Raw genomic sequence first — 23,244 nt, 5'->3', positions numbered from 1 at the left:
GCTGTTTCTCTTGACCCTGGGTAGAGGGGGCGGGGACTGAGGCGCACTACGCCCGGTCAGGGTCCGAGGGCTTCGCAGGTCACGTCTCTGGCGTCCTTGAGGTGACTCGGTGTGGACCGCCAGGATCCCCCATCCTCCAGGGGGATCTCGTTTTAAGCGGGGTGTCTGAGCAAGCGGCGCTAGGACACAGGGCACAGAGCCTCGGGGAAGGGAGTAGGTGGGAAATTCCCTACATGGTGCCCCCCGCGGTCATCTTCTGAGCCAACTGCCCAAAATAGTCCCAGGCATCCGCGGGCCGGCTCATGGCGGGGAAATGGCTGCTGTCTCCGACCCGGTGGAATTGGGTCCGACCTGGGGACCCGCGCGTCCCGGGCCCCCTCCTACGCGCTTCCACCGGGTGCACGGTGCCAACATCCGCGTGGACCCTTCTGGGACGCGAGCCACACGCGTGGAGAGCTTTGCTCACGGCGTGTGCTTCAGTCACGAGCCACTGGCTCCAGGCCAGGTATTCCTGGTCGAGATCGAGGAGAAAGAGCGGGGCTGGTGCGGCCACCTGCGCCTCGGCCTGACTGCGCTAGACCCTGCCAGTTTGACCCTGGTGCCCGAGTTTTCGCTGCCTGACTTGGTCAGCCTCGGCCACACCTGGGTCTTTGCCATCACGCGCCATCACAACCGCGTGCCCCGGGAGGGCCAGTCGGAAGCAGAGGCAATGGCCCCCAGCCGACCCCCAGCCCTTCTGGTGGAACCGTATTTGTGCATTGAGCAGTTTCGTATCCCCCGCGATCGCTTGGTGGGCCGCAGTCGGCCTGGGCTCTACAGCCACCTCTTGGACCAGCTCTATGAGCTGAACGTGCTGCCTCCGACCGCGCGCCGTAGCCGCCTGGGCGTTCTCTTCTGCCCACGCCCCGATGGCACAGCCGACATGCACATCGTCATCAACGGCGAGGACATGGGCCCCAGTGCCCGGGGTCTGCCAGCCGCGCAGCCCCTCTACGCAGTGGTGGACCTGTTTGCCTCCACCAAGAGCGTGCGCCTGGTCCAGCTTGAGTATGGCTGTAGGTATCCCTCCCCCTGGGGATCGAGCCCTCCTGGCCTAGGGTGGGGACCCAAACTTGCTAGGCTCTCAAGCCAGCTAGCAAGCCCTTGGTCTGTCCAGAAATTGGGGGATCTGACCTCAAATTCTGCCTCTGCTTGTGCTCTTGGATAAACCACTACCTGGCTCTGGGCCTGTTACTCATCTTGGCTGTGACAGATTAGGATGCCCTCAAAATTCCCTTCTGGCTTTCACAGTATTTTCCCTATTAACCCAGGGCAGGGTTCCTAAACCGATTTCAGATTCTGGGCCTCTGTGAGAATTGTGTGCTCCTTATCAAGCAAATGCTCCTAGATTTTGGGCATACCAGTTTTTAACAATTTATTTATTTTTAGAGAGAGAGGAAGGGAGGCAGAGAAAGAGAAACATCGGTGTTCAAAAGAAGTATCACTCAGTTGCCTCTCGCAGGCCCCCAACCAGGGACCTGGCCCATAACCCAGGCCTGTGCAGGGACTGGGAATGGAACTCACAACCTTTCGGTTCACAGGCTGGCACTCAATCCACTGAGCCACACCAGCCAGGGCCATATCAGTTTAAAGTCATCACATCACATCTCAGACCGTAGACTGAGAGCTTCATCCTTAGGTGTGGTTCTCTGGCAAACCCTTTATTTAGATCTCTGATCCCATTTCTATGCATTCTGTGAATTAGAACCCACTTTGTGCCAGGCCTGTGTGGAGGCTGAAGCTGCAGAGCTGAAGCAGACACTACTCCTGGCCCGAGAAGCTGCTAAGTGAGGGGGAAGGGAGGGCCCTGAGTGTTATAATAGAAATAGGGCTGCAGCGTTGTGAAAGTGTTGTGAAAGAGGCGCTTATCTCAAGCATGGGTACAGCTCTGAGTCACGGGGGGCCCCGAGAGAGCAGGAGCGAATTGTACAAGTTAACGACAGAGGGGAGACCAAGACCTAGATCTGGGACTCAGCCTTAGACCCACCCTGCAGTTCAGTTTGACTTTGACCGTCTTCTTTCCACAGTGCCCTCCCTGCAGACCCTGTGCCGCCTAGTGATCCAGAGGAGCGTGGTGCACCGGTTGGCCATCGATGGGCTCCACCTGCCCAAGGGACTTAAGGATTTCTGCAAGTATGAGTGAAGGCCTGCAGCGACCCGAGCTGAGTCCAGGAGCAGGTCCTGGCCGCCGAGCTGTGGCTGGTCTGAAGCTGGCCATCTTGTTGTCAGCCAGGGCCAGAAATAAACACAGTAAATGCTGCACTGATCACAAAAGGGTCTCCTTGCCCCCGAGGCCTGTGAGGGGCGCTCCTTTTAGAGTCGCTGTGGGCTGGCAGGTCAGAGCAGGAGAGAGCATGTTACACATCACCTGGCCGGGCATTCCCATCCTGGGTGCTGGTCACAGTCGTAGATTCCACTCCAGAGATTCTTACTAGATTTGTCAGAGGTTTGGGCCTAGACACTGTTTTTTGCAAAAGCTGCCCTGGAGATTCTAATGTACAGCCAGGGTTGAGGAGCCTTACCCTTACACAGAGGTCTCAGCTTTGGGACACATTATAACCACTTGGGGAACTTTGAAAAACACTGATAACTGGGTCAGACCCTGGAATTCTGATTTAATTGCTCTGGGATGAGACTGGGTGTAAGGATTCCTAACGTCCCCAAGGCAGAGGCTCACGTGAAACCTGGTGCAAGAACCATGCCCTGGACCAACTATTTCATTTTGTAGATGAGAACCCGAAGCCCAGAGATGGGAATACAGTTGTCCAAAAATCACACAGCAAATGCATGGATGCAGAGCGTTCCTTTCCCCACACTACAGGCACACAGCATGGGACTCCATCATCTGTACCTCTGATCATTGGCCCCCACACAAATGGTCTCATTTAATCCTCACAGCTTCTGGTGAGGTAGTGGGCGGTCCCTACTGCCACGTCACAAATGAGGATACCAAGGAACAAAACTTCACCCAAGATAAAGGCAAGAACCTAGAATGCCCAGATCCTGGTCCAGGGCTCTCTAGACTCTGTCCCATTGTCTTGTAGAAGTTCTAGAATGAACAGGTCAGTGCTGTGGGGTGGGTCCCAGGTACAGAGGGGAGGGATTATGAGGTGACATTCTAGAATGGTGAAGAGGGCAGGAGAGGAGGCAGATGACTATTCCTTCACAAACAGGGGCTTTGGGATGGTCATGTCCTATTTCATGTCTCCACAAACTCATCCAGGTCTTCTGCCTTCCAGCCAAGGTGAGAGAGGGGCTCCTGGAACTGGAGGGGGTGCCACAGCCTCCCCTGAGAATCGGTGTCCTAGCTCTGGGGAGGTGGAGCTTCCGCTGGGCATTCTGGGGCTGGCCCTCGAGCGAATTCTTTTCAAAGATGAGCCATTCCCAGAGGGCTTGCCAAGAGCTCGCCACTTCCTCTCTCATTCATTGAACAAACACTTCTTCATCACTTAGGATTGAGGACTGGGTGTGCACATTTCAGTAAAACCGAGTTCCCAACCACTAGCCAGCCCTCTTAGGCTGGTCTTAACTGCTCCTGTTCCCAGGACTCTGCTCCTGTGCCCTGCCCCTCAGGGCCTCCTCTAAGAGACCAAGAATAACATTCCATCTCATTCCTGTTTCTGCAGGTGAGACTGCTTCTCCAGGCTCATCCCTTGGCCCCTATAGTCCTATAGAGCCAGTGGTGGTGGCCCCTGGCGGACGAGGCCCACTGCACCAGAAAGCTGAGCAGGTGGTACCTGCTGCCCAGGCCTGGGGCCCAGCCCTGGCAGTGCCGGAAGCCAGGGGCTGCCTTGGGGGGCCTAGCTGGGAGACACTGCGGCAGAAGGAGTATGGCCAATACTGCCCCAAGTTCTCCCACGTGAAGCAGCCAGAGAGCTTGGGCTGGGAGGATGGCTGCTCCAGAAGTCGAGCTCCCCACCTGGGGGGCTCCAGCAGGCCTGGGTCTCTGCTGCTGCACACGCTGTCACCAGGGGTTGTACCAATGCCCACCGAGGCAGGGGGGAAGGAGGCCGGCCCCCAGCCTGACATCTGCATCCTTACCCTGGCCATGATGATCGCTGGCATCCCCACCGTGCCTGTCCCAGGCCTGCGGGAAGAGGACCTCATCCGGGCGGCTCAAGCTTTCATGATGGCCCATCCAGAGCCAGAGGGGGCTGTGGAGGAGGTGCAGTGGGAGCCGGTGCGTGCCCACATAGCCTCTGGGCAAATGCCCCCAGTGAGATCCAGGAGGGGCCAGCCTCCTGGCTCCTGCTTGTAGCTGCTGAAATAGCATCAGACACATAGGGTGGCTTCTCTGTATGGTTTTTGGGCAGACAGGCTTGGGGGTGCCTATGGCAGGGATGGGGTAGGGTGGCTGTTTGAGCCACTCTAATGAATACCAGTCTTTCCTCAGGGCCCAGACCCCAGAAGTTTCTCCAAATACCACTAAGCCAGGAGACAGTTCTTGTCACAGGAATTATTCGACACAGTGAAAATGAGGTAGGCACCCTGAGTGGACAGTGGAGACTTCTGTAGTTTTGGGACTCCATCAGTTTCTTGTACAAAGTCCCAGGCAGTGTGAATCTCCCCCTGCCTTACGTTTCCCAGCCTGCTGAGGGCAGGTGCTGGAACCACAGGCAAAGAAAGAAACTGTGAGCGCCCACTGGGTATCAGGCCCATTATATATGCCCATTCCTTCAATACTTCCGGTGCTGTGAGGATCTCCATTTTTACAGATGAACAAATTGGGGCTTAGAAGGGTAACTTGCCCCAAGTCCCACAGCTAGGAAAAGGCAGAACCAGGCCTCAAAAATCAGGCAGGTGAGGAATCGGAATTTGCTTGTAGTGCTGGACTCCAAAGTCTCTCTCCTTTCCATGGTATTTCCCAAAGTGCCTTCTACAAGATGAAAAACTAGACCAGTGCAGCGCGGGCAACATTCAACTTTAACGCCCTCAGGATATGACATGGCAGGGAGGGGGGGTTAGTAAAGAGGCTGGGAACCCGTCTGAACCACCCCCTCTGAAGGACCCCTCCCTCTGCAGGTCAGGTCAGTTGTCTCGTTACTGGGAAAACACCCCAGACCTTGATCTTACCGCTGTATCTCTGCTCTCAGACCGCGGGTCACCTGTTTTTGTAAGGCCCTTGAACTAAGAATGGTTTATACTTTTTGGAAAGACTGTAAAAAAACAAACAAGAATATACGACATACTATATATGGCCAGCAAAGCCTAAAATAATTTACTGTCAGGTCCTTTACAGAAAAGGTTTGCTGACTCTTGGCTTAGGGAACTAGACATATTGTAGGTACCAGGCTGTGGCAGACTAGAAGACGCTTGTCCTTTCTTGGAGGAAGCGTCCTTAGAAGTGTAACTGTGTGTGTGTGTGTGTGTAGGGGAGGATGCGAGTACCTGGGTACGAGCATCTCTTGGCCTGGAGGGGAATCACAGTTGGACCTGCTCGTAAGGGCCGATCCAGCTGTCGGCCAGTTCCCGCAGGGTGCTGTACCGCCGTTCAAACTCCTCCTGGCTGCAGTGCTGCAGGAGCTGACCCACCTCCTCCGTGAGGAGAGCCACGGCCAAGTGCTTATCCAGGGTCTCATTCCACTTGCTGCCCAGGATGTCATTTAGCTCTGCAGCACAGCCATCCGTCCACTGAGGAGGCAGCATGCTGGGCTGGAGCACCTGGCAGCGGGCGCTGAGCATGGCTAGGATGTGGCGGCAGGGCAGGCGGAAGGCCTGGTTAAAGTAGCAGCTGCAGCTGGCAGGGGGCTGGGGCTGCACCCTGTGGGTGTCTTCCAGGATCTGTACGTTCACCTCTTCTGAGCCAGAGCCAACAAGGTGCACGGACTTCTGGACCACAGCGAGCTCACCCAGGCAGAGCTGGGCTGCTGGCCCTGTGCAGATGGTACTGAGGGACTGCTGGATGCAAGCTTCTACCAGCTGCTCCACTTTGGGGATTTGGGGGCTGATGTCTGAGGTGGAACAATTGTTCTGGGGACTCAGGCCCAGGCTGAAGCCTGCCTTGTCTCCAGAATTCTGCTGCATGTATCGGAGCAGGGAGGTCATGCCCTGTTCCACAGATGGGGTGGTCCCGAAGAACTGGCTGAGGATGCGGGTGGTGACCTCCAGGCCCTGGAAGTAGCGGCTGCTCTCAGCTCGGCTTCTCCACCGGTGGGCCAGCCAGATGCGGTCATTGAGCAGCCAGTACGAGTGGAGCTTGGGCAGCTGGTCCGGGGGGATATAGTTGATCAGGAGTGCATACAGCTTCCTCAGGTTGCCAGCGGTGGCTGAGCACATTGTGCTCTGCAGGGAGGTCAGGAGCACCTGCTCCACGGGCTGCTCGAGGGAAAGCTGATAGAACTTAGCCTGGAGGAACTTGCAGATGTGGAAGGCCGATGGCAGGACCTCAGCTGCGGGGAACTCCATGGCTAGGGTGGGCATAGGGAGGAAGCAGGGATCCGCTAGGATAGTACAGATTCTCTCCCAAGCTGGGTTAAACTTCTTGAACACCTGGAACATCTGGGCCAGGCCTTCAGCATCCTCCTTGGCAGGAATGGCAAGGTAGACTGCTCGGGCGAGGTGGGCCTCCAGCTGCACCCGAGGACCATCCACCAGGAAGGTATATAATACCTTGCCCGTTGGGTTATAGGTCCGGTGGATAAATAAGATCTCAGGGAAATGGGCAAAGACACTCTGCATAAAGCAGCTCTGATAGTTGAGGGTATCTAACTTGGCAGTCTTGCTAACCTGGTACAGAAGCATAGGCGGGCTTGGGTCCTCCGTGAGGAGCTCGTTCAGCATTGTCAGGGCCATGGGGGAGAAGGGAAAGGTCTAGATGCCAAGGCCAAAATAATTCTCTGCCAGGCTGTTGTACAGGACACGCTCAGTCTCTCAAGCACCAGCTGAGTTAAGGCCGGAGGTTGGACTGTATTCTCCAGATCTCGTTCCAAAGAGGGGCCTAGGGAGAGGAACAGAGGGTTAAGGAGGCAGTAGGGGCCTGGCTCTCCAATTATTCATCCGGACAGAATTTATTGAACTTACTATGTATCAGCCTTCCTCTTGGGGAGATACACCATAAACATGTAAACAATAAGGACATATCAAATAATGGTTACAAAGACCACAAGACTGGGTGACGGGGTAAACTGGGGAGGGAGGGGAACTTCAGCTAAGGTGGTCAGGGAGGTCCTCTCTGCAGGAAGGGAGGATGACGCTGGAGCTGAGACCTAACCGATGCACCAGCCAAGGAGTGATTTGGTTCTAGAAGATCTAAGTAGGTGGGAAGGCTAGTGCTGCATATAGTCATTGTTAAAACACAGTATTTCAAATATTCATGCAGCACTTTGTATTTACAATTTACTTCTTGGTACCATTTTTTCATTTGGTCCTGGTGTGTATAAGAGAACTCTATTGCCCCAAACTTGCTGTATGCTCTTGGGCAAGTCGATGACACTCTCTGAGCCTTCATCTCTTCAGCCACTGAACGGGGCTAAAAACCGTGCACAGCCGCTCCAGCCTCTGTGCAAATCCCTCTACGAACCTCAAAGTTCTAGTCAAATGTTTCCTCTACTTGGCCCCATTTCACAGATGGAAAACTGAGGCTCAAGGAGGTTGTGACTTGCCCAACATTATTCTGTAAATAGCTTGACACTGAGTCTTTGGCTTGGGATTTTGAATGCTTTCCAAAGTACCTGAGGTCGGAAAACCAGGGACTGAGAAAGGAAGAGGCCTCTGACCTCTCACCTCTAGCCCGAACAGAAGGATGTCAATGTCAGAGGACTCCGGACTGGGTGCGGCTGGAGCCAGAAGTCAAGTTGATTCCCACCCCCCTGGGAGTTGTGTCAGGGATGACAGTAGTCGTCAGTTGCCATACCTCCCCAACCCTTCCGAAATCACTCACCCACAGCCTGCCTCGGTCGCCATTTCTCCCTATTTGACCCAGTCTCCGGCTCTGACGGCTCTCTGGGCTCACCAACCCTGGCGCTGGTTTCTTGTGACTCAGACCAATGGGCCGAGGAACTCACATAAGGCTTTTCGGGCTTGGACCAATCGTAGCCTGGCGACTCATGGGCGGTACTGTTACCAGGGTTACAAGGGCTCGGCTGGCGGTAGCCAATGAGAGCCTCAGGACACTGGCATGGAGGCGAGTCTGAGCCCAGAGCTTGGAACTCTGGAACCTCCCATCTGCGTATACTCCCTTCGAGTAGGAAGGGCGTGTTACTATGGAAACTCCGTCAGCGGCCGAAAATGAAAATAAACAGCGATGTTTCATAAATGTTTTATTTTCTGGTCCAATTCCAAAGGCCCAGGAGGGGCAGGAAAGCATGCAGATGTAGTTGTACTGGGTCTTCTGTCATGGGGAAACTGAGGTTTGCAAATTCTGCCTTTAGGTCAGGGGTCAGGGGCCCAACCCTTGGATTTGAGAAAACCCAGATCACCTTGGGAGAGCCTGGTGTTTCCCCTCTCAGTGTTTTAGAGAGAGAGAGAGAGGTCCAGAATGGCGCTGTGGCTTGCTAAGGTCACGGTGAACGACTGCAAGAACTCCATCTGTTGACCTCTTCCCCGGAAGCTGGCTGGCTACAAGAAGACTGATTACAAACTAGCAACAACAAAAGTAGTGCTGATGCTTATGAATGCGACAAAAATGTTCTGTTCATAGAAATCTAAAGAGGAAACCGAGACTAGTACTGGCCAACACTAATTTTTGCAGATGAAGAAATTAGGGACTTTCCCACAGCCCCCCCCCCAATCCCCCCTCCCCAAGCTTGGGCAACTAGTTGATTGTAAGATTCAGGTTTTTCCTTCCCTGTCTATTCGGCTGCATCCTGCCAGAAACGCCAGCCTGCTTGAAATCAGAGCTGAAGGTTTGATTGCCAGGCAGAGGGTGAAGGGTGCATTAAGTCTCTGAGGTATCAAGCTGTTTTGCCTCACAATCCCCACTAGATTCCTTCCCTATTCAAGCAACACACATTTCTCTTGCTTGATTTTATTAAAAAAAAAACTTTAATATGAATAAAAATAGGCACAAATTAACAGATTCTTTGTAAAGAGCAGCAACAGTCAAGGACCACGCTCCTTCCCTCTGTCCCTGAAAACAGGCCCTAATTTCACTTCGCCCATTTTGTCTCATCCTATCCTGGGCCTTGGGTTCATCTTTGTAAAGTGAGTCAGATCTGACCTCAGGGATGAGGGGAGAAGGAGGCGTGGCCTTTCAGCATGGAAACAACTTTGGCCTTGAACAGTGAATGAGGCTCCGAGGAATGCCAAAGGTAGGGCAGAAAAGGGAGCAATTCAAAGGACTGTCAAAAAGACAGGGCTCCTCCTCTCCCATTTTAACAATCTTCCTAGCCCTACCTGAGAAGACAGTGGGTAAGATGCTGACTCCTGGTTGAGTCCTGCCTCCTTTGAGTTCTCGGACTTTCAGAGAGAGAAGCTTGCGGCCCAGTGCACCAGAGCAAGCGCTTCAATCATGAATCGTGGTTCCAGCAAGAGGGAGTCCCTCTACTTCCTCCTGCTTTCCCCAGAGAAAAGGGAGGCAACCCACATCCTTGAAGTCCCCTGGCTGCTGAGTGGGCTCCAATAGCTGGCAGGGGTCAGCCCAGATGTCCACAATCTTGCGCAAGGTGGAAAAGCGCTCCTCCAACTCTGGCCCCTCACTCTGCATTAGCAGGTTTGCTAGCTCCCTGCTTAGGTCCTGAATCATGTCCTTCCGTCCTTGCTTCCCAGGCTGGCCTGTGTTTGGGACCCCAACAGGGTCCCGGAGCTCCCCACCAGGCCCAAGGAGGTGCTGGTACCTCTTTTGCCACCGGCGGCAGACCATGGTTTCACCCACAGGCTTCTGGCTGGTGTGCAGCAGGGCCAAAATGTGCCGGCATGGCAGGTGGTACCACTGCTGAAAGGAACAGCTGCAGCTGCAGCCGTCTTTGCTAACCTGGTAAGAGTCCTCTACCAACTGCACGTCCACTGAGGAGCCACCCATATCCACCAGGTGAGTGGAGTTCTGTACCACCTCCCATTCGTTGTAGCACAGCTTATAGGCCAGTTCGAAACCACTCTGGCGCAGGGAGTCCAGCATGCCACCGTGGGAGGGCTGCCCCTGTGGCTGCTGCTGCATTGGCGCCTGTGGCAGGACCTCCTTCGCAGGAGTCCGGATGAGGTTCCCTCCACAGATTCCAAAAGGCTTCTTGGGTTTGGGGGGTGAGCTTGCTGGCTGAGCTCTCTTTAACCTGGGGGGAGCTGTGGGCAAGTTTTTCACGCCTTTGGTATTGAAGAAGTCTATGTAATCCACAAAGCAGAGGATGCAGTCCAGCAGGGACTGTGGCTCTCGGAAGAGGCTTGACACCTTGCTGGTGATGATGTCTAGGCTGTCCATGTAGGTGCTGCACGCGTGCAGGCCCTTCCTGACATGCATGTACCACAGCAGTTCGCAGGAGAACCAGTGGGCCTGCAGGAAGCCAAAGAGCTCCTCATCTAGGAGGGACCGGGACATCTGACAGAGACTCTGCAGGCTGGCGTCAGAGGTGACAAACACAGCCTCCCGCAGGGCTTCCTTCATGAGACTTTTAAAGGACAAATTTGCTGAACTGCGATGCAGCTTCTTCTCCAAGAGGCGGGTTGTGTGGTAGATGGAAAGGAGGACGCGGGCCGCAGGGAAGATCTCCTGCAGGACAGCTCGGTGAGGGAAGGACGGGTCCACAAAGACCACCTTAATCTTGGGCCAATCTGAGTTGAACTCTGTGAAGATGCTCAGCATCTTGGCCACAGATGTGGCTGTCTCAGCCTTGAGCACAGAAAAGTGCACCACTCGGCCCTCTCGCTCCTTGTTCTCCACTAGGAAGGCATAGAGAATGTGGCCCTGGGCGTTCTCCACCCGATGCAGCAAGAGACTTTCCGGGAAGCGGATGAACAGGCTGCTCATCTTGCTGCTCTGGAAGCTGAGCCGGTCCAGGTCCTGGCTGTTGCCCACACTGAGGGAGGCCATGGAACCCTCATCCACCTTAAGAAAGTTCTTCATCACTTTTGCTATCTTGGCCAGGTCAGAAGGGGTGATACTCTCCTGCTTGGGCTGTGGGGTTGCTTGGACCTTATCTGAGCAAAATGATGGCTCAACCAGGGGCTTCTTGGCCATGTCCAGGCCTTTCTCGAATGTGGGCTGCTCGGGCTCCGGTTTCTGCAAGCATGTCATCTTTTGAGACTTGCCGGCCAGGTCTCCTCCAGGATCCGCAGTTTTGCAGTCGACATGTATGTGCTGGGTGTTGAGTTCACTGATAAACAGCCTGTCCAGTTTCTCATTGTACCGCAGGAGCAAGTATGCAGGGCACATGTCTGCCCCTGGTGTTCTCCTCCTGTTTGACTGGGTCCGAATGCAGACAAATTTCACCTGCATGTATCTGGGGAAGGCAGAGTTGACAGTGAGAAAGGTGCTGACCACCCCGTTTCTTTTATAAATACGACAAGGCCCTGCTGGGATGGGCAGTGGCTGACATGTTTTCTGGAGACCATGATGCAGTGTAGGATGTAGGGAGGCAAACTGGCATTCACTCTCCGATCCCGAAGTATGCAGCTCATTCTTCGTGACCCCAACTAAAACTTCCTTCATTTTCATCTACAGCAGTTCTGAGCCCCAGCTCCTTTCACTCGCTCTCCCTTGCCCATCTGTGGCTGCCAACAATTCAATCTGAGGGCGGGTACAAGGGAAAATAGTAAGAGGCAAGAGCAGAGTACCCAGCTGCTTATGGGAAGGCGGGAGGAGGGGAGCTGGGAGAGGGGGAGTAACGGTGATGGGGAAAAAATTTTTTTTAATTAAAAAAAAAACGCCACCCTGGCTAGTGTAGCTCAGTGGATTGAGTGGGGGGCCTACGAACCAGAGGATCGCGGTTCGATTCCCAGTCAGGGCACATGCCTGGGTTGCAGGCCAGTTCCCAGCAGGGGACGCATGAGAGGCAGCCATACATTGATGTTTCTTTCCCTCTCTCCTTCCCTTTCTCTCCAAAGATACATAAATAAATAAATAAACAAATAAATTTTTTAAAAATCTTAAAAAAACACGCCCCCTTTACCGGTCTTTTGGGAGCCACTGTCTCCCCAGACAGCGAGAACAAGAATGGCCCTGGGGGTAAAGTTGTGCACGGGCCTCCTCTCTGAGGCGGCGAGACCTCGAAAGTGTCCACATCCTAAGAGATTTTGAGAGCCCCTGGGCTAGGTCATCTTTGGGGTCCCTGCTGGCTCTGCCACTCAAGTGAAAAGTGATGATTCAGAGGGGAGGACACTAAAGTGATTATCTGCTCTTCCCCTCCCGCTGTTACCGTTTAGCCCGGCTCCAGGCCCAGATCAGGTCCCACCTTCTCCAAGGAGCCTTTGTAGATGCCCTCAGGCCACAGTAATCGCTCCTTTGTCTGTATTCCTGGCATTTACTTAGAAGCAAAGGTTTAGCAGATTCTCTGGATAGCCATATACCTAGTGTTTAAACAGAATACAGATGGAGGCTACCTGCTCCATTTGAATCCCTAACCCTAACCACCACCCAGAAGCTATGTGACCTTGGACAAGTCACTTTGCCTCTCTGTGTGTAATTTCCTCAACCCAAAATGAAACTATTTTATTAGGGTTGTTATGAGAATTAAATAAGCCACACTTCACCAGTGTTAATAGAAGAAATTTTAAATTTCCAGTTGGAAACAACAATGGATTAAGATGTAGAAATAAAGTCATAGGAACATTAGAGCTGCAATTCCTTAAGCCTCTGCTACCTGATTCCCCACACAGACAATGCGTACCCCTGGCCCTGGCCAGGCACCTAAGCTGCTGAGAGCATCATCCCGATACACCAAGGTTGCAGGTTCGACCCACTGTCAGGACACACATAAGAATCAACCAGTGAAGGCACAAGTAAGTGGAACAACAAAAATCAATAGTTCTCTCTTCCTTCCTCTTTAAAAAATCAGTTTAAAAAGGAAAGAGAGAAAACGCATACCTCTTATACGTTGCTTCTAGACAAAGGCAATTAGAGGGGTCTTATCCCAGTATGGCTGGGTTTTAAACATATCTGTGTTTCCCACAAAAACATCAGAACTTGGGAACTGATTACTTTTTTAAAAGGATTGTTCTTTTGTTGAGGAATTATTTTGATAGGAATGGAGATTCCAGAACATCTTGAAGGTGGAATACAAATACTACTATTTTGGGGGGGGGGGGTTTAGGAGAATTGAAGTCGTTCCCATCAGACTATTAGCTGATTTCTCAAAAGAGACCTTACAGGTACGAGGGGCTGGAAAGAAGTATTCCAAGTCATGAAAGGCGAGGACCTACATCCAAGATTGCTCTATCCAGCAAAGCTATCGTTTAGAATGGGAGGGCAGATAAAGTGCTTCTCAGACAAGGTCAAGTTAAAGGAATTCATCATCAACACTTATTACATAAAATGTTAAAGGGACTTATCTAAGAGATTGAAGATCGAGAATTATGAACAGTAAAATGACAACAAACTCATAACTATCAACAACTGAATGTAAAAAGCAAAAATAAAAACTAAGCAAATAACTAGAACAGGAACAGAATCACAGAAATGGAGATTACATGGAGGGTTATCAGTGGGGAGGGAGAGAGGGAAAGGGGGGAAATGGGGGGAAAAGGTACATGGAATAAGCATAATTGGTAGGCACAAAATAGACAGGGGGAGGTTGAGAACAGTATGGGAAATAGAGAAGCCAAAGAACTTCTATGTACGACCCATGGACATGAACTAAGCAGGGGGGAATGTTGGAGGGTGGGCGGTGCAGGGTGGAGGGGAATAAAGGGGAGAAAAAAACTGGGACGACTGTAATAGCATAATCAATCAAATATACTTAAAAAAGAAAATGTTACAATAATTAATAAATAATAGAAGAATAAACTGTTTCATGTAAAAAACAAAAAAAGCCAGCCAGTGTTATCAGAGCTCTTACGCCCTGTGACATCCACTTGGGTGTTTTTGCAGTACATTCCAACTGAATGGGGCTGTCTTCTAGTGACAAAACCCAGTGTCGTCCCAGCACCCAACGTGGTGCTTTCGACTCCTTCAAACACCTACTAGATAAATGACTCACGGACCAGGGTGGGTAGAATGGGTCACACCCCTACCTCCTCAGGGAGTGTTCCCGCCCCAAGACCAGTGAGGTGGGGGTGCGGGGAATCTCAGCCGCTGGCATTACATGACACAGCCTGGGCATCTCACCCACCCCTCTTCCAACACCCTAATCCAGCTGGTCCTGTTTGCTCAGCCTGTGGGGCGAGCTTAGAGAAACAGGATATGCTGGGAGCGCAATAACAGGGTGGAAGGGCCCAAGGCTGAAAATGTACCTGCTGTGCGCACAGTGCCAGGCTGGCAACACCATCCCAGCTCAGGACCAGGAGGGGGCTGGAGCAGCCCTGCAGTGTGGCACACCCAGTGACGGATGACTGTGGCGTGGCCTCTGCCTACGTCTCCAGCCTCATTTTCCACCCACTCGCCACCTTGTTGTTTTGTAGTCAGACTGTCCACAGCTTCCCATGTTCATTATGCTGTGTCTCACCCCTGTGCCTTTGCTTGTGTGTGTTTTGTCTGCCACACTCTTCATACCAGTCTTTATCTTGGAGTGTACTCATCCTTCGGGACTGTGTGCAACCATCAGCTTCTCTAGGAAGACTCCCCTAAGCCATTAGATCGGCTTCAACAGACTCCCCTGCTGCTGCTTCAACATCCTAGCGCAGCTCTAGCTCATCAAATTATATTGACTTTATGTGCTCTTAATGCATATTTGTTAAGCTAGTCCAAAGAAAAGGTGCTGATGAGCGCCAACCATAAAGCTCTTTTTGCCTTTCTTAGTTCCATTAATGACTGCACCTCCCAGGGTAGAAACCTTGGCACTCTTTCTAATTTTCCCTTCTCCATGTATCTATCTATATGCGATATGTTAACAAGTCTTTTCTCCTACCCTGACGGCATGTATTAAGGATGATCATATGCCAGACCACGCGTAAGTCTCTGACATGCATAATTTTATACTACAGAAATGGTTCTATTATCCAAATTTTACAGATGGGGAAACAAGCTTAAAGAGGTTCTTCTCAAAGGTGAGAATCTGGGCTTTAATCCTGCAGCTGAAATGGAAGGATGGAGTTGAACTAAGCCTGCTTGGCTATAGTCTGCGCAGTTAACCATTGTGTTGCCTGTTTTCTTTTGAAGTATTTCTCCCTTCTCTGAATTCTCCTTTTATCCTCTTCAGTTTGACCCTCAACTCATTGGTTTTTCAGCTTCAATAACTTCTTTAAAGACCTCTAGACAGATTTCTGGCCAAGGTGAAGGTATAGGTAGATGATACGCTTTGCCTCCTCACACAACCAAAAGGACAACAGCAAATTTAAAAACAAAAAATAACCAGAACTGCCAGGAAATTGATCTGTATGGAAGTCTGACAACCAAAGACTTAGGGAAGAAACATTCATCCAGACCCGTAGTGGAGGCAGAGACAGGCAGCCGGGTGGAGAGGACTCACAGCGAGGTGGTGGCTGGCCGACGGGGCGGCCCCACATGCAAATAAACTGGGAGCAAGACAGACCGAGAAACCCAGAGTTCCAGTGCAGGGAAATAAAGCCTCAAAATCTCTGACTGTTAAATCCTGTGGGAGCTGTGCGAGCAGGAGGAACTCTCAGCCTCACAGGAGAGTTCGTTAGAGAGACCCACAGGTCTTAGAATGTACACAAAACCGCCCACCTGGGAATCAGCATCACAAGGGCCTACTCTGCTTGTGGGTAGCGGGAAAGTCACAGAAAGCCAGCCAAGAGCTGAGCAAGCAGCACTGTTCTCTCTAGGACCCCTCCCACACGTACAGTGCCATAGCACGGTGACCTGGGTTGCCCCACCCTGGTGAACACCGAAGGCTCTGCTCCTTACTACGTAATAGGTACTCCAAGACAAAAAAAAAATATGGCCCTAATGAAAGAACAGATCAAAGCTCCAAAAATAGAACTAAGCAATGAAGAGATGGCCAACCTATCAGATGTACAGTTCAAAACACTGGTAATCAGGATGCTCACAGAAATGAATTAAGAAATGAAGGCCATGCAAAGTACAATAAAGGAAAATGCACAGGGAACCAAGAGTAAAGGGAAGGAAACCAGGACTCAAATAAACAGTCTGGACCAGAAGGAAGAAATAAACATTCAGCCAGAACAGAATGAAGAAACAAGAATTCAAAAAAATGAGGAGAGGCTTAGGAACTTCTGGGGCAACTTTTTTTATTTTAAGATTTTATTTATTTATTTTTTAGAGGGAGGGGAAGGGAAAGAGAGAGAGCCAGAGAAACATCAGTGTGTGGTTGCCTTTCACATGCCCCTCCCACTGGGGACCTGGCCCACAACCCAGGCATATGCCCTGACTGGGAATCAAATCAGTGACCCTTTGGTTCACAGCCTGAGCTCAATCCACTGAGCTATACCAGCCAAGGCCCGGGACAACTTTAAACATTCCAACATCTGAATCATAGGGGTGCCAAAAGGAGAAGAGAAAGAGCAAGAAATTGAAAACTTATTTGAAAAAATAATGAAGGAGAACTTCCTTAATCTGGCAAAGGAAATAGACTTCCAGGAAGTTCAGGAAGCTCACAGAGTCCCCAGAAAGCTGGACCCAAGGAAGCATACACCAAGGCACATCATAGATTAAAGATCTATGATCTATGACTTGGATTAAAGTCACCCAAGATTAAAGATAAGGAGAGAATCTTAAAAGCAGCAACAGAAAAGGAGACAGTTACCTACAAAGGAGTTCCCATCAGACCGTCAGCTGATTTCTCAAAAGAGACCTTACAGGCAAGAAGGGCCTGGAAAGAAGTATTCCGAGTCATGAAAGGCGAGGACCTATATCCAAGATTGCTCTGTCCAGCAAAGCTATCATTTAGAATGGAAGGGCAGATAAAGTGCTTTCCAGATACGGTCAAGTTAAAGTAGTTCACCATCACCAAGCCATTTTTATATGAAATGTTAAGGAACTTATCAAAATATGAACAATAAAATGACAACAAACTTACAACTATCAACAACTGGACCTAAAAAACAAAAACTAAGCAAACAACTAGAACAGGAACAGATCACAGAGATAAAGATCACATGGAGGGTTACCAGTGGGGAGGGGGAAAGTGGGAGGAAAAGGTACAGAGAATAAGAAGCATAAATGGTAGGTAGAGAATAGATGGGGGGAGGTTAAGAATAGTATGGGAAATGGAGAAGCCAAAGAACTTGCATGTATGGCCCACGAACATGAACAAAGGCGGGCGGAATGCTAATGGGAGGGGATTTCAGGGCAGAGAGGGGGTAAAGGGGAGAAAAAAATGGGACAACTGTAATAGCATAATCAAAAGATATCAAAAAATAAAAAGATCTCTAAACATCCTGTTCTTGTTGGCATCATGCTTTCCAAACTCAATGGGTAAGCAGGTTGAAGCCTCTGTTATATTCTTCCTGCTTCCTTTCAGCTTTTTTATCGAGAGATAACTTACACTGAAGTACACATTCTTTTCTAAGAATTCTTTGAGTGCTGTGGTTTTTTTACTCTGTACTTATTTCTATTTCCTAGCTTAAAGCAAAGACTCCCTTCCGGACAGGGATAGGGTTTTATACAGCCTCCCTTGGACATCTGCAGGGGGCTGGTTCCAGGAGCCCTGAGAACACTAAAATCTGCCTATGCGCAAGTCCCTCATACTAAATGGCATAGTATTTGCATACCACCTATGCACATCCTTCTGTTCACTTTAAATCACCTCCAGATTATTTATAATACCTAATACAACGTAAATGCTATGCAACTGGTTGTTACTGTGTTGCTCAGGGAATGACAGGAAGAAAAGTCGGTATGTGCTCAGGACAGACACAACCATCAACCATAATAGGCTTAGCTATGTGGTACGTATTAGCAACAACATAACCCTCTCCCCAATATTTTCTGTCTGGCTGGTTGAATCCATGGATGCAGACCCTGCAGATATGGAGGGCTGACTGTAGTCTGTAAAATCTCCCTTAGTGCTTACATCTAAGGGCCCTCAACCAGGGTCTGGAGGAAGGCAGTCAGCCAGCCCTGCTGGATCTCTCCAATCTACTCAGTAGGTGTTTGTTTGCATTCCCCTGCCTGCCTTTGCCCCTGTGCAGTCCCAGCACCTGGCCCTGCACCAGGCACAGACGAGGTCCTGTAAACACACATACTGAATGGCATTCACGAGTGTATACGACACAGAAAGTTCTTCCTGTGACCTTGGGAGAGTTTGGTCGGATGACTTGGCTTCCAGTCTCAGCGCACATCACTCGTACTAACCATGACTTTGGGCAAGTCCTTCGATTAATTTCAAACATTTACTAGTCCTACTGTGTAATGCACCAAACACTGCTGATGGCACAGAAGGCTGCAGAGAGCAGTTACATAGGCTCTACCCTCTCAGTCTAGTGAACAGAAAAATTATTAAATAGATGTCCAGTAAAGTTGGGATTAAATGGATGATTAAACAAAGGTATAAGCCATATACTTATATAACTAAACAGCATTCACCCTGATTATGGGGATTAGAACAGATTAACTAAAGCTTTCCATTAACTTCACACAGAATTCTTGTGTGTAAACTGTACCTGCAGCAATGAATAAACTTTTTAATAATCAGAGTAAAGCCATTTTAGACAATATAATTTAAGTTCGGAGCAAGACTCGAGTCTGAAGATCAGGCCCTGGCTGGCGTAGCTCAGTGCATTGAGCCTGCGAACCAAAGAATCGGGGTTTGATTCCCAGTCAGGGCACATGCCTGGGTTGCAGGCCAGTTCCCAGCAGGGGACGCACAAGAGGAAACCATACATTGATATTTCTCTCCCTCACTCCTTCCCTTCCCCTCTAAAGATAAATAAATACAATCTTTAAAAAAATTAAAAGTAAAAGAGTCCAAAGATCTGATTTAAGTTCCAGCTTTACCACTTAGTTGTGTGAACCTGGATACGTCACTTCACTTCCTCTACACTTCCAGATACTAGTCTACAAATATAAAAACAACAAGAGTATTGGTCTCTGAATAATCTGTACCTGATCCAAGAATCACCAGAATCACTAAAAGTAAATTCACTTAAAAGGCTCTGACAGGATCTCATGGAGCCCACCCAGCATCCCGCAGCCCCTCCTCCCTTCCTAATAGAAGGCCATCCTCCCTGCCCCCCCCCCCCATAGCTAAGTGCTGCTGGCCTAGTCTAAGCCAATTAAGGTGATCTCATCAGGCATGGACACCGAGCGTGGCCCAATCCTGGACAAAGAAACGGGATAGGAAACCTGCAGGACACCGAGGAAGGCCCTTTCTTCTGGATGTGACGCCTGCATTTGTGCCCCGTGGGAAGCCATGCTGAGGGCAAAGCTGAGATCTGAGGATGGCAGAGTGGAAAGAAGCAAAAGCCTGGGCCACTGCAATAATACCCTCCAAAAGGCCCACCGCTGGGCTTCTAAGAAATAAGGCATTTTGTCCTTGGCTGGTCTGGCTGAGTGGATTGATGGCCAGCATGTGAACCGAAAGGTCCTGGGTTTGATTCCCTATCAGGGCACACACCTAAGTTGTGGGCCAAGTCCCCCGGCTGGCGGCATACGAGAGGTGACGGATCAATGCTTCTACCTATCACGCATTGATGTTTCTCTCCTTCCCTTTCTCCTCTCTCTAAAAACTAAAATAAAAAAAAAGCAATAAAGCATTCAAGTCAGGGTTTCCGTAAATTGAAGCCAAAAACAACTACATAGTAAATAGTAGGAAAAAATATTTGAATGGAACTTTACCTCTAAAAATGAGACTAAAATTATGAAGTTAACATATTTAACAAAACCTAAGTGATAATGGCAACTACATGCCAATTCTTAGAATAATCAAAGAATGACTTAAAGTGTCAACTGCTTTTTTTCCCCTTGTATATTTTGCCCTTCTGCTTCACTTCCGCAAAGGCTCCTGGGTTTTATCACGTTTCCCTAAAGCCTATTTTAATTTTTGGCTATGTAAATCCTTTGCTTTTCAAGTTCCTATCACATCTTCACCCTTTTGACTTCCCTTCCCCATCTGTTAACTGGGATAAGGCTGAGGGTGTTGTAAGCACTTCACCAAGCCCTACACTCTTGGGAGATGTGCAGTTTCGGTGTGCCATCAGTTTTATTTGCATTGTATCATCCTGATGTTTACCATGTCTACTTATCAGCCAGAAACTACGGGAGACGTGCATGGGGCTAGTAGGGATAGCAGGAAGGAATGATTAAGTAGTGACTCATTTTATAAGTGGCCAGTGTATTAGCAAGATTTTTGTGTCATGAATTGTGCTTTCTTAACAGCCCTGTGACAGTGGATACCTGTAAAAGGCAAGCTCAGATAACAGAGTTTACTTAGTTCGAAGGCTGTGGATGAGGATTAAACAAAATAATGCCTCTCAAGTTCTCAGCAGAGTGGAAGGCATTCCAAAACAGGGTGCAAAAGAGGTCACTACTGCTCTTTCAACCTGCCGCCGCTGCAGCGAGGAGCTGCCGCCTGCCCCACTGCAGGGGATGCTGTACAGACTTGCTCCAGCTTCCTGATCAGGAAGAGCAGGCAGACGTGCAGCACCGAACCCAGTCATCTGAAGGCCCGCAACTCCTTTTAACACAACAGGCCAATTCAACGCAAGATGGTGGTGGGGGAGCCAGCGGCTGACGGCAAAGGTGTGGTGGTCATCACACGCAAAAGCCAGTTACCTCCTATGGGCCAGCGAGCGGACCGCCATGCGCAAGAATGCCAGGGCCACCCTGAGCAGCACCGGGCACGTGACTCGCAAGAACAAGTACCGCTGGGATCTGCGCAGGCCCTCCATCCGCAGGGCCAGTGCCATCTCACCTGATGGTGAAGAGGGAGCGGGCCACCCCACCAGGAGCTCAGGAGCACCCCTTCCCCTGAAGCAATAAAGGTATCAGCCAACTTTCCTTAAAAAAAAAAAAGCAGCTATGAAACCGAACAGCAATGGAGAGAGATGGGAATACTCCCTGGTCTGCAGAGCTTGCTAGAACATTCTGAAACGGTTTGAGGCCTTGCCTCGCTGCACCCAGAGCAAGGTTAGAATAAAAAAAGAAAAAAGAAAATTAAAAAGAATACTTCCTGGTCTGTTTAAAGAATAACAACCCCACACAATATCAAGCCAGGAACAGCCATATATAAACAGCATGGGGTAGGAAATCACATATAAAACTATAGCATCTCCCCACCGACGGAGACTTTTGCTCATTCAGTGGTAACACACAGCACATGTCTTCGCCTCTGAAATATCTACCACTTTCTATCATGTGCTCGTAATACAGTTATGACCTCAGTAAGTATTTACTGAGAACTATGTTTCAGTCACTACACGTGTTTTCTTTCTTGCTTTAATTGAATTGATCGAGGTGACATCGGTTACGTGTATTTTCTTATTTAATCTTCACCACAACTTTCTTGTTTTACAGAGGAATACACTGCGTGGCCAAGATTTTTAAGAAGTCTTGTCCAAGGTCAAGGGTAAAACCTGTTTTTCAGACTCCAGAGTTCCTGCCTTTGGTTCCTTTTTTTTTTTTTTTAAATCCTCACCTCAGGACATGTTTTTCATTGCCTTTTTTTTTTTTTTGGAAAGAGAAACATTTACTCGAGAGACAAGCATGGACCAGTGGGTAGCCTCCTGTATTCGTCACCCAGACCAGGGATCAAACCCAAAACCTAGAAATGTGTCCTTACTGGAAATCTAACCAGCAACCTTTTGCTTATAGGACACTCCAACCAACTGAGCCACACTGGCCAGGGCAGAGAGCGCTCACTTTTAACCATCATGCCAGCTCTTCCTGAACTTCTGGGAATCACAGACCACCATCCATGCCAGCCCTACCCACCTGTGTAAAATATGCATTGCTATTTTCAAATGGTTTGCTTTAAAGCAGCTCATTTCACTCTATATAACAAGGATCTGGGTTTAGATATTAACATAAATATTTACTGTTAAAATAACCTCACCTGTCCACCTGTGGTATGAATGGTTGCAAGAAATGCTGAGCCGCACTAAATTTTCTCCTAAAAACATTTCCCCCGCCCTCCTTGAGGTCCCACACGAGAAGCGCTCATTCTACACAGTCATGTACCAGCCAGAAAGCCTAACACTGTGCAAGAATATTCTTTACATAAAAATACGAACAGTAAAATGACAAACTCAGTTATTAACAACTAAACCTAAAACAAAAGCAAAAACTCAAAGGGAACAGAACCACAGAAATGGAGATCACATGGAGGGTTATCAGCGGGGGAGTGGGAGAGGGAGAGAGGGGGAGAAGGTACAGGGAATAAGTAGCATAGACGGTGGGGAGAAAATAGATGGGGGGGCAGGGGATAAAAATAGTATGGGAAATGAGAAGCCGAAGAACTTCTACGTATGACCCATGGACATGAACTAAAGCGGGGGAGTGCAGGTGGGAGGGGGTATGCAGGGCAGAGGAGAATAAAGGGGGAGAAATGGTACAACTGTAATAGCATAATCAATAAAATATATATTTAAAAAAAGAATATTCTTTATAACAGTCTCTGCTGAAGGCCTGGGCTGCTTACGAATTCACTCCCTCATAAACAAGCCCAGTCCACTACTGTCCTCAAGGGTAGAGACCACCGTTTACCCATCTTTGTGCTGAGGCTCAACACCTGGGGGTCAACATTTTACCTTTAACTAGAAGTTCATTGAATGGACTAGTAAGTGCTATTAAAAGCTGTTAGAGACTTCCGGTCAAGATGGAGGCGTAGGTGGAAACACTGCCTCCTTGCACAACCAAGTTTAAAGACGACAAAGTTTTAATAACAAAAACGCAACCAAAACACAGAAAATTGAACTGTATGGAAGTCCAACAATAACTAACCATTCAGCCAGACTGGTAAGAGGGGCAGAGTCAGCAACAGAGCAGGGTCAGGCAGGAAAGATCAGCCGTGCTGACTCAGAAGCACAAGCAGTGGTTGGTGGATCCCAGGTGTGGGGTGGCAACGGGTGGACCCAGTGTGGGTGCAAGGCAGCTGGCTGACCACGGTCACACATTCAAGTGCAGATAAACCAGGCAAAGGAGCGAGCAGTGAGACAGACTGCTCAGGCTAGGGCCCCAGTGATGGGAATTAGAGCCTGAAAGCACCAATTGGAAAGACTTCCCGGACTGAGGTGCCAGGAGAGTTCGTTGGAGAGACCCACAGG

The 23,244-nt window shown here is 49.7% G+C and overlaps 4 protein-coding genes across 8 annotated transcripts in view; 2 read left to right on the top strand and 2 right to left on the bottom strand.

The window, feature by feature from the left end:
* Nucleotides 1-2: 2 nt before the first annotated feature.
* Nucleotides 3-2,299, top strand: NEURL2 (neuralized E3 ubiquitin protein ligase 2). Its single transcript, XM_037164621.2, has 2 exons — nucleotides 3-1,055; nucleotides 2,067-2,299. Exons 1-2 carry the CDS (start codon nucleotides 314-316, stop codon nucleotides 2,180-2,182), a joined length of 858 nt encoding a protein of 285 aa, XP_037020516.2. The 5' UTR covers nucleotides 3-313; the 3' UTR covers nucleotides 2,183-2,299.
* A 318-nt stretch (nucleotides 2,300-2,617) lies between these two features.
* Nucleotides 2,618-4,297, top strand: SPATA25 (spermatogenesis associated 25). Its single transcript, XM_037164622.2, has 2 exons — nucleotides 2,618-3,283; nucleotides 3,666-4,297. The coding sequence occupies exons 1-2, from the start codon at nucleotides 3,163-3,165 to the stop codon at nucleotides 4,295-4,297; spliced, it is 753 nt and encodes a 250-aa protein (XP_037020517.2). The 5' UTR covers nucleotides 2,618-3,162.
* Nucleotides 4,298-5,228: 931 nt separating this feature from the next.
* On the bottom strand, nucleotides 5,229-8,005 carry ZSWIM1 (zinc finger SWIM-type containing 1). 2 transcript variants are annotated; one of them, XM_053671400.1, is made up of 2 exons: nucleotides 7,919-8,005; nucleotides 5,229-6,976 (listed from the first exon to the last, which is right to left on the bottom strand). In XM_053671400.1, exon 2 carries the CDS (start codon nucleotides 6,829-6,831, stop codon nucleotides 5,461-5,463), a length of 1,371 nt encoding a protein of 456 aa, XP_053527375.1. In that variant the 5' UTR covers nucleotides 6,832-6,976; nucleotides 7,919-8,005; the 3' UTR covers nucleotides 5,229-5,460. The 2 variants fall into 2 exon arrangements, with proteins under 2 accessions (XP_053527375.1, XP_053527376.1); XM_053671401.1 differs by lacking the exon at nucleotides 7,919-8,005 and adding an exon at nucleotides 7,762-7,891.
* A 491-nt stretch (nucleotides 8,006-8,496) lies between these two features.
* ZSWIM3 (zinc finger SWIM-type containing 3) overlaps nucleotides 8,497-23,244 on the bottom strand; it is a 29,163-nt gene continuing 14,415 nt past the window's right edge. For all 4 annotated transcript variants that reach the window (XM_053671398.1, XM_037164611.2, XM_037164609.2 and 1 more), the window contains one exon: nucleotides 8,497-11,408. In XM_053671398.1, coding sequence (XP_053527373.1) covers nucleotides 9,482-11,404 — 1,923 coding nt within the window. In that variant the 5' untranslated portion in view covers nucleotides 11,405-11,408 and the 3' untranslated portion in view covers nucleotides 8,497-9,481. The remainder of the gene's footprint in view (nucleotides 11,409-23,244) is intronic.

Source organism: Artibeus jamaicensis, unplaced genomic scaffold, assembly GCF_021234435.1.
Source record: "Artibeus jamaicensis isolate MK-2021 breed Jamaican fruit bat unplaced genomic scaffold, CSHL_Jam_final contig_685, whole genome shotgun sequence".
Classification (NCBI taxonomy): Eukaryota; Metazoa; Chordata; class Mammalia; order Chiroptera; family Phyllostomidae; genus Artibeus; species Artibeus jamaicensis.
Note: the sequence above shows the minus strand (reverse complement) of the source record. Positions and strands in the feature narration are given on the sequence as shown.

Coding starts and splice junctions, on each gene's coding strand:
- NEURL2 (XM_037164621.2), top strand. CDS start 314: ATGGCTGCTGTCTCCGACCCGGTGGAATTGGGTCCGACCTGGGGACCC. Junction 1,056..2,066: donor GGTCCAGCTTGAGTATGGCT/GTAGGTATCCCT, acceptor TTCTTTCCACAG/TGCCCTCCCTGCAGACCCTG.
- SPATA25 (XM_037164622.2), top strand. CDS start 3,163: ATGGTGAAGAGGGCAGGAGAGGAGGCAGATGACTATTCCTTCACAAAC. Junction 3,284..3,665: donor TCTTCTGCCTTCCAGCCAAG/GTGAGAGAGGGG, acceptor CTGTTTCTGCAG/GTGAGACTGCTTCTCCAGGC.
- ZSWIM1 (XM_053671400.1), bottom strand. CDS start 6,831: ATGGCCCTGACAATGCTGAACGAGCTCCTCACGGAGGACCCAAGCCCG.